Source organism: Lactuca serriola, chromosome 8 (assembly GCF_051521515.1).
Source record: "Lactuca serriola cultivar US96UC23 chromosome 8, Lser_US96UC23_V15, whole genome shotgun sequence".
Taxonomy (NCBI): Eukaryota; Viridiplantae; Streptophyta; class Magnoliopsida; order Asterales; family Asteraceae; genus Lactuca; species Lactuca serriola.
This window is the reverse complement of record NC_136415.1, coordinates 44,604,515-44,613,662: the sequence shown is the minus strand read 5'-3', so window position 1 is coordinate 44,613,662 and position 9,148 is coordinate 44,604,515. Positions and strand designations below refer to the sequence as shown.

The 9,148-nt window shown below is 38.4% G+C and overlaps 1 protein-coding gene across 1 annotated transcript; it reads left to right on the top strand.

The window, feature by feature from the left end:
- Positions 1-7,129: 7,129 nt before the first annotated feature.
- On the top strand, positions 7,130-9,148 carry UNG (uracil dna glycosylase). Its single transcript, XM_079017629.1, has 7 exons — positions 7,130-7,578; positions 7,764-7,984; positions 8,094-8,252; positions 8,383-8,413; positions 8,492-8,627; positions 8,719-8,802; positions 8,891-9,148. Exons 1-7 carry the CDS (start codon positions 7,269-7,271, stop codon positions 8,955-8,957), a joined length of 1,008 nt encoding a protein of 335 aa, XP_078873755.1. The 5' UTR covers positions 7,130-7,268; the 3' UTR covers positions 8,958-9,148.

Genomic DNA, 9,148 nt, shown 5'->3' with positions numbered 1-9,148 from the left:
CTTATTTGTACATTTTATTATGAAAGTAAATTTTATTACTCAGAAGTGGTTACAATACTTGACCCATTTTGGTCGTTACAAAGAGTTGAAATATCGGGTTGTCACAATTTTAAATGCTTTAATGGGGGGGGGGGGGGGGGGAATACAAGTAGAAAACAGCATGCTATAGAATCAATCACATGTGATTTATAACTGTGTTTTCATCCAGCTGATTTCACATGCTTCAAAATGTGATGTATAAAATGGTTTTCCATCTTAAAAATACCTTGTTATCAAATGTATTACTTTTGAAATGTTTATTAAAATGACATCAAGTCATTGTTAATTATTGTTCAAAACTCTTAAATGTCTTACAAAACCATTTTCATCTTCTTGATCAAAATTATATCTATACACTTATGTTCTTATATATGTATTGATATGATAGCTTTCATCCGTCATTCATTTTCCCACACTCTTGTGTACCAAGGGTGTATAAACCTGCTTGGACAATCAATTACCTTCCAGTTAACTATTATAGGGATAGTTAGGAGATACAAAACATTATTCCTATCACAAGAAATTACACCAGAGTCAGTTCATTCATGAGTCTATACTATACATTACATGTTACATGAATACGTCTACATTGATACGCTTACATGAATACATTTACATATATACATTTATTTGTATACACTTACATGGATACTTGTACCTAGATTCAATATGATGAGTTACTAGTACATAATTGTAAATTGTTCTGCTTATCCTAGTACAAAAGGATAACTAGACGAGACTAACCATTCCGGAACCCACCTGTTAGAAACAGAGGTAATGAACATCTACGGATGCCTACGGTTGATACTTATATTAGGGGTACCTTTATGGGACTAACCATTCCTTAAACCTACTGTCAACTACAGAGGAAAATGAACAATCTATGGATGTTCAAGGTTATACATTTCGGCAGTCGCGATGTCGAGTTGATCCTAATACAAAAGGATAACACTTACATGGCTATATTTTTCCTATTACTTTATTTTGTGATACATTCAAATAAACGATGAGGTAGGCTAGGTAATGTTAGTAATAGTCAAAAAGGGAAAACTATCATTGTTATAGCAAAACATACAGGTCTTGGTAGAAGACTGCTTTCAAACATACAGGTCTTGGTAGAAGACTACTTTCAAACATACAGGTCTTGGTAGAAGACTACTTTCAAAACATTCAGGTCTTGGTAGAAGACTACTCTTATACTAATAGGAAATATGAGATTTTCTAGGGTTTTCATACTTATATCAATTGTTTCATTAAAAGATTTACATGGCATTCATAACAACTTTCCAAAACAAGACAATGACACTTAAATACTTATGAGTTCACCAGCTTTATGTTGATACTCGCTTTCAAAATAACTTGTATTCTCAGGTCACCAGTATACAGGTATGATGGCCAGGTCTTGAGAAGACGGAGCACAGACAAGACTCGTCTTTTATTTTGATTTCATATTTTGGTGTCTTATTACTATTAAAGAACACACGTGTATTAAATATTTACTTTTAATGCAATGGATGATGTTGTTGCTTGTTTACTACTTTGCATTGTTGTGATACTGTACATGACGTCCTCCACCCCTGAACGTTTCCGCCGTTCTTGGTTTTGGGGTGTGACAGTGTTATTGGACTTTTGGCTCATTTCAAGCTTCTATATTGTAAGTGCTTCTATCTTAGAGTATTATAGAGCTTTATATATGTCTATACATCAAGGAATCATGAGGAAACACCAAGATCAAAGGTGTTTACGACCCAAGAACACCTTGGACCGTAAACCCTTCTTTAAGGGCCAAAAGTGTGCCCTAGTCCCTTCTTTCCCTTGTAAAACTAGTCTAGACTCATACCTTAATGTGTATAGGACTTGAAAACACAAAAATACCATGGTCCATAAGGGTTTACGACCGTAAACCCAAAGAGAAATGGTCTTAGGGCCGTAAACCCCTCAAATGAGGGATATGGTGCCCTAACTTCTTCCTTAGGCTCATACATCAAGTGGAAACACTTCCAAGGACTTATAAGGCTTCAAACCATCAAATGAACAAAAGATTAGGAGCTCATGGCCGTAAACTCAAGGGTTTACGACCGTAAAATCAATGGGTTATGGTCTTTAGGGAGTAAACTCATGAAAGGGGTTCTATTGAACCCTAAACTCAATAGCCTTGTCCTACAACACTTAGATGCACTCCTTAGCACTTATAACACTTATATAAAGTGTTTATCATGTCCTAGGATGTCTTAACTTTGTTAATTAGTTGTTTAAAGACTAATTGGATACATATATGTACTACTATATGTTAACTAGGATCCTTGTGTGTGTACAAGTCTTCACTTGACACTTAGCATCCTACGTCAGTCAATCCGTCCAAACCATCAACTACAAGTGAGTTCATACCCCTTAATCAATGTTTTAAATGTTTTTAAATGATTTTATGGGGGGGGGGGAATACAGGTTGAATCATGCTAGTTATTATATCAATCACATGTGATTAATAACTAACATGCAAATGGATTTACTATACGTTAGCCGTTTTATCAAACAGATTTCTTCAAATGTTTCATTAAACGTTTTTATATGTTTAAAACTCTTTATCAAACCGCTTTATACACTGTATGTTTCTTTTCAAACTCTGTTACAAATGTACTTCAAACAAAGGTTTTCTCTATGCTTAAACTGTTTATTCAAACAAAATACTTTCAAACCGTTTTATAAATTGACATCAAGTCGAACTTTTCTTAGATATTAATCTTTTTCAAAGGTTTTACAAAACTCATTTTATGGTTTTATATTATTAAATGCATGACCATATATGTATAGTTATATAAGTAATGTTTAAAGGACTTAGGAAGGCTAACCCGCTTTATTTCCTTTTCCTTGTTGGGATGTGGTCTGGTAGGGTATCGGTTATCCGTCCGAATGTCGTCTAAATATTAGTTATATATCATGTATACATATGTAGACATAAAAGTGCCCTCAGTCAGTTCAGTACCTTTGGCTAGCAAAGGTATACCTTCGTTGATACTTGTACATTTCTAGTAACTATTATAGGTATAGTTAGGAGATACTACTTGCTATTCCTATTACAAGGAATTACACCAGAGTCAGTTCATACATGAGTCTATACTAAATGCTATATGAAGAGATACGTTTACTTGGATACACTTACATGGATACACTTACTTGGATACACTTATATGGATACCTTTACATAGATACCTTGTTAAAAGCATGTCTGTATATGTATAGTTATATAAGTAATGTTTAAAGGACTTAATAAGGCTAACCCACTTTATTTCCTTTTCCTCGTTGGGATGTGGTCTGGTAGGGTATCGGGTATCCGTCCGAAGGTCGTCTAAATATTAGTTATATATCATGTGTACATATACGGACATAACAATTCTGATCAGTCGGTTCAGTACCTTTGGATAGCAAAGCTATACGTTCATATATCCCTAGTAAGCTATTATAGGTATAGTTTGGGCTTATATATATGATTTGGTAATAAATATGGATTTCGACCTAGCGATTTGTTGCGGAAGTCACCTTTAGTTCCAAATGTAGAATAGGGACTACTAATCATATTATTACTTACTTACAGCGGGTCTCGTGAGAAGACTACTTACTTACTAGACGAGACTAACCATTCCGACACCCAGCTGTTAGCAACAGAGGTAATGAACATCTACAGATGCCTACAGTTAATACTTATATTAGGGTACCTTTACAAGACTAACCATTCCTACGCCCTGCTGTTAGCTACAGAGGAAAATGAACATCTACGAACGTTCAAGGTTATTACTATTTCGGCAGTCGCGATGTCGGGTTGATCCTAATACAAAAGGATAACACTTACATGGCTATATTTTTCTTATTACTTTTATTTTGCGACACATTCACATAAACGGTGAGGTAGACTATATATATATATATATATATATATATATTGTTAATAGTAGTCATACAAGGGAAAAACCATATTTGTTACTTTCAAAACAGTCTAGTCTTGGTAGAAGACTACTCTTTATACTAATAGAAATCATAGGGATTTGCTAGGGTATTCAAACGTTTTCAAACTACTTTCAAACAGTTCATACTTATACAAACTTTTTCCAAATGTTCACAAGTCTTTACTTTCCAGTTTTACAAATCTAAGACACATTAATACTTATGAATTCACCATCTTTATTGCTGATACTCGCTTTCAAAATACTTGTATTCTCAGGTCACAAATAGACAGGTACGACGACCAGGTTTTGTGAAGACGGAGAAATCAAGACTCCTATTCTATTTTGATTGTTCATTATGTTGTCTTATACTATGAAAGAACACTTGTAATTAAAATTATACTATTAATGCAATTGATGATGTTGTTGCTTGTTTACTACTTTGCATTGTTGTGATACTATACATGACGTCCTCCGCCCCCGAACGTTTCCGCCGTTCCGGTTTTGGGGTGTGACATAAGAGCCAGTCTCGGGCACGACGTACAACTTATGCTTCAGCCCGAGCCTCCTCAAGGAGCTTATCACGATCGCTAACATCTCACTCCAAGCTCTCATTTTGAATCATTAACCCCTCGTTAACTTGGGTCAGGGAGTCCACTTTCATTTCCAGTGCAAATTGAATCTCCTCGACAACAATCTTCTCTGAGGACAACAAGGCATGCCTCTTGTCGGAGTCGTGAACATCCCTCCCTAGCTCAGAGATCTGGCGTTTAAGTTCAACCTTTCGGGCACTACAACCTGCATGGGTGACTTCCATCTCGTTCAACGACTGGATATGGTGGGAACCGGTGACCAGATAAAACATTGCTCTGGCAACGACATATGACATGTTGTGAGCCAACGTGTGGCTGCCCATAACTTCCAATCAGTAACGACAACGGGTGGAAATGCATGACAAGAAAACTCTATGGCATCGGTGCAGACAGATAGGCGGGAATCATTCCGTAAACTCCAGGAGGGAACAAACACATTAGACCCAGGATCATTTCTAGCAGGATCCCCTCTACTTTGAGGGGTTTGATGCAACACCCCCCCCCATTCGGGACTGGGGAAAGATCAAAATAAGATTGTGGAATAGGCTGGTACGAAACAACGGACTGCTTAATTGCCCCTTGATCCCCATCAGACTGTAGAACGTTGCCATTAGGGATCACAACAATAGTCTCTGGCGTGGAGGAGATTAAATTAGACAAACGAGTAAAATTGTGCCTCGATTGAACCCGCCTCCCGATGTTAAAGACATCAGTGGAGGTCTCCCCCATGGCCAATACGACCTTCCTCTTAGATATGGCTCACCGGACGTTAGAAATAATGTCATCCTTGCTATCCTCGACTATCTCCGCATGACCAAAACCGATGACAGAAGACGGAGCAACCGTCGTGATAGATTACGCAGACAAGGGTCATTCTCCGACAGTCGCAGAAGATCCCTTCAAATCCAGTGTTACTGGAGGAGAATTCGCGGCGAGCCGATCAGCCCGACATGATGGGGGAAGAGTTTCAACGAGATTAGTCTCTCGATACCGCTTTCGCAAGACATCGTCTATAGAAAGAAGGGACTCAATACCTGCAAAAGAAAAAACAAGCCAAAAACACATAAGCAAAATAATCACCATTCTCAAACGTAAACCCCCCTTAAAAAAAGTGAAGGGGGGGGGGGAGAAGAAGGAAGAATAACAGAAAAGCAGCAAAGGCAGAACTGCCCACCATTAATAACGGTGTAAAAGATGGGTATCTTCCCCCGACGTCTCCAAGAGGGGCTCATCCTAACCTCGATAATCATAACCTCTGAGTACACATCAAGCACGATCTGAATGGTCTTTAGAAGATCAGTGATAACCTGATTATGAGGATACAACTTGGGAGTGACGCCATATAAATTGTTTTCCCGGTAGCGCCCACGACCGACCCGATCCTGGTTAACCCATAACCATTTGTCTTGCCATTAGGAATCAAGACATGACCCCCACGCCGATCAGAGAACGTGTACTTGTCACAAGTAGCACTGAATCTAAAAAATAACTTGAAGACAAAGTAGCCAGGGAGCACTCCGTTTGCCCGCCATATCATCTCAAATGCCACCGCCGTGTTGACGACATTTGGAGTAAGCATCTGGATGCTACAAGCCTTTCTTCTAAATAAGTTCTTCCTGGAAGTCGGTGAGGGGAAGGCGCAAACTAGCATCAAAGGTTTTCAGATAAATGCCTACTTTGCCTGAAGGATGAGAAAGGATCATCGAGTCGGCCGACGTAAACTCTACACCGTCAAATGGAGAGAAGCCGTAAGCATCACTGAGAAGTTTGAACTCAGCCTCAAAAGGAACGATGCCAGATTGAGCAGCCATTAAACCAGAAGGGGAGCAAGGAAAACCCTAACCGTAGAAGGAGGAGAAATAAGAGGAAGAAGTGGCGTGGGTAGAGAAAGCCCTTAACCTTATAAAGAATAAGGAAAGGCGGGATATTCAGAATCCCTAAAGCAATGATGTAACCGACTATCATGATGGGCAGTCACGTCGTTGGAAAAACCGAAACGACGATTAAATCAGAACTTGACGCGTGTACCAAGCAGCTAAGTCTAGAACATCATAGGTAGTCTAGCAACGCTATGACTACTGGACTAGGGGACTTGATGACGTGCTGTTGGCACGAACGAAGAGTCGCGCCCAGACGCACAAAAGAATTCTCCAAGGTACGCCGCGCCTAGCGGGACAAACCCGACGGGGCTTAGCGTCCGCTGGCACCTCTAAGAGCAGGGCGGCCGTGGAGAAGGTCCGACCCCGCCAAGGGCGTCTTCTACTTCGTGACAAAAGTATAACGGCTCTAGGCGACAAGGAATATGCTCAGAGCATTACCACCTAAACCAATCCTTGTAGTTTGGTTGCATAAATGGTCTATACGGATAAAATTGTCATTTTTTATAAGTTAAGTGAAATTGTTAAAATTAATATCTTTAGACAAAAAAAAAACACAAGATATCTAAAATTGAACCAAAACATTTTTTAACCCAAACTGTAATTTTGATAATATGCGAACCACTTTTGTAATTTTGTGTGGAACAAATTGGATCCTAAAAGATGGAAGTGTTACCGTCTCCCTAGTCGATTTCTGTGCGTTCTTGGCTTCTCGCAACAAAATCTGGAACCATCATTATGCGTCTCTATATTCGCGCCTCACATTTCCCGCCATAATACTCCAGAAAAACCCTCTGTTCTTCACAAATCCTAACCACAAAATGGCTTCCGCGAAAGCCATTACAGATTTCTTCCCACCGGCAAAACGCTCCAAAGTAGTAGCGGCAGCAGCCTCGTCCCTGGAATCTTCTTCAAAAAAAAGTATCCTTTCGGTTTCCCAAAAACCCACCACAAACGCCGTTCCATTTCCATCTACCACACCAGAATCGGTTGACGGTAGTGGAGTTCAGCTTTCACCTTCGTCGAATCTCAACGAGGAACAGAAACTTAGGGTTCAGTTCAATCAATCCCTAGCGAAAGCCAAACGTAATCTCAAAATTTGTGCTGGGAGAGTCTCGAAATCCACTTCAGGTAAGTTCCTAGACATGGATTTTCCTAATTCTGATTCGATCAATAGATTGTGTACCCTTTATATGAAATCGCGAGAGTATTTGTTACTCCCCCTTACACGAAAACAAAAATGTACAGTTACAGGTATGGTTCAATGAATCTCTATGTTGATGATATGCTTGTCATATGTTTTCTTAAATGCTTAGGCGAGGGTTTAGGGTCTATGAAACTGGAAGAACTATTGGTGGAAGAGACATGGTTGGAAGCCCTTCCCGGAGAGTTTCAAAAACCCTATGCCAAGAAATTGAGTGAATTTGTAAAGGCTGAAATACAAAGCCCCATACCAATCTACCCTCCTCAACATCTGATCTTCAATGCTCTGAATTCAACCCCATTTGACAAGGTCAAAGCTGTCATCATCGGTCAGGTGCTTACCGAAATCCCCTTTGTCGTTGCTTATTAAGTTGCTCGTATCTTTTACAAAACTCATATCAATCAATTCGTGAAAGATTAACACATTGAATTTGTTATGTTAGGATCCATATCATGGACCTGGTCAAGCCATGGGCCTTTCTTTCTCTGTTCCAGAAGGTATAAAAGTACCTTCAAGCTTGGTAAACATATACAAGGAACTTCAACAGGATTTGCAGTGTTCAATACCTTCTCATGGGAATTTGGAACGATGGGCTGTACAGGTCATCAAACTTACTTCTAATTTTTATATTCTTGTTGAATCTTAGAAAATCTTTTTTAGTGTTTAATATGTTTAAGTGTCTTTTCTTTGTTAAAACAAATATGATCTGACATCAACACTGTTATGTTCAGGGTGTTCTGTTGCTCAACGCTGTTCTCACTGGTAAGACTAAGACACTTGAGTTATCTGAATGGATTAAGTCAAAAGAAACACCTCTATATATAATATTGTTTTATTCAGTTAGGCAGCATCAAGCAAATTCTCATGCAAAGAAAGGGTGGGAACAGTTTACTGATTCTGTAATTGAGACAATTTCTAGAAAGAAAAAAGGAATTGTTTTCCTTCTTTGGGGAAACTATGCTCAAGCAAAATCCAGGTATTCATGGGAACAATTTTTTTATTTAAAGAATTAATATCAATTTCACATTGAAAATTTATTCTCTACATGATTTGGAAACATTGTGCAGGTTGATTGATGAAAGCAAGCACCATATTCTGAAAGCAGCACATCCTTCTGGTTTATCTGCTCATAGGGGATTCTTTGGATGCAGGTTTGTGTATTTTAATATGAGAAAAAGTAAAAAGTAACAAGTTTTATTAAATAATGTTATTGCTGATAATTATTGGGGCAATGTGCAGACATTTTTCTCGTACCAATAGAATCTTGGAGGAAGCAGCTACTTCTCCCATTGATTGGCAACTTTAAATTACTGGATTTGGCTCTATTTTTGGGAACATTTATACAATTTGAATGTTGTTATTAATCAAAATGTTTCATTTTGTGTGGTTAAGTTATCTACCACATATCCATCTAGAACTTGTATCTGAAACATATGACGCCAACAAAAAAGTGTTTTGTGTTAAAAATTAATGCATACTCATTAGAGTTGATTGAAA

Coding starts and splice junctions, on each gene's coding strand:
- UNG (XM_079017629.1), top strand. CDS start 7,269: ATGGCTTCCGCGAAAGCCATTACAGATTTCTTCCCACCGGCAAAACGC. Junction 7,579..7,763: donor AGTCTCGAAATCCACTTCAG/GTAAGTTCCTAG, acceptor TTAAATGCTTAG/GCGAGGGTTTAGGGTCTATG. Junction 8,253..8,382: donor TGGAACGATGGGCTGTACAG/GTCATCAAACTT, acceptor TGTTATGTTCAG/GGTGTTCTGTTGCTCAACGC.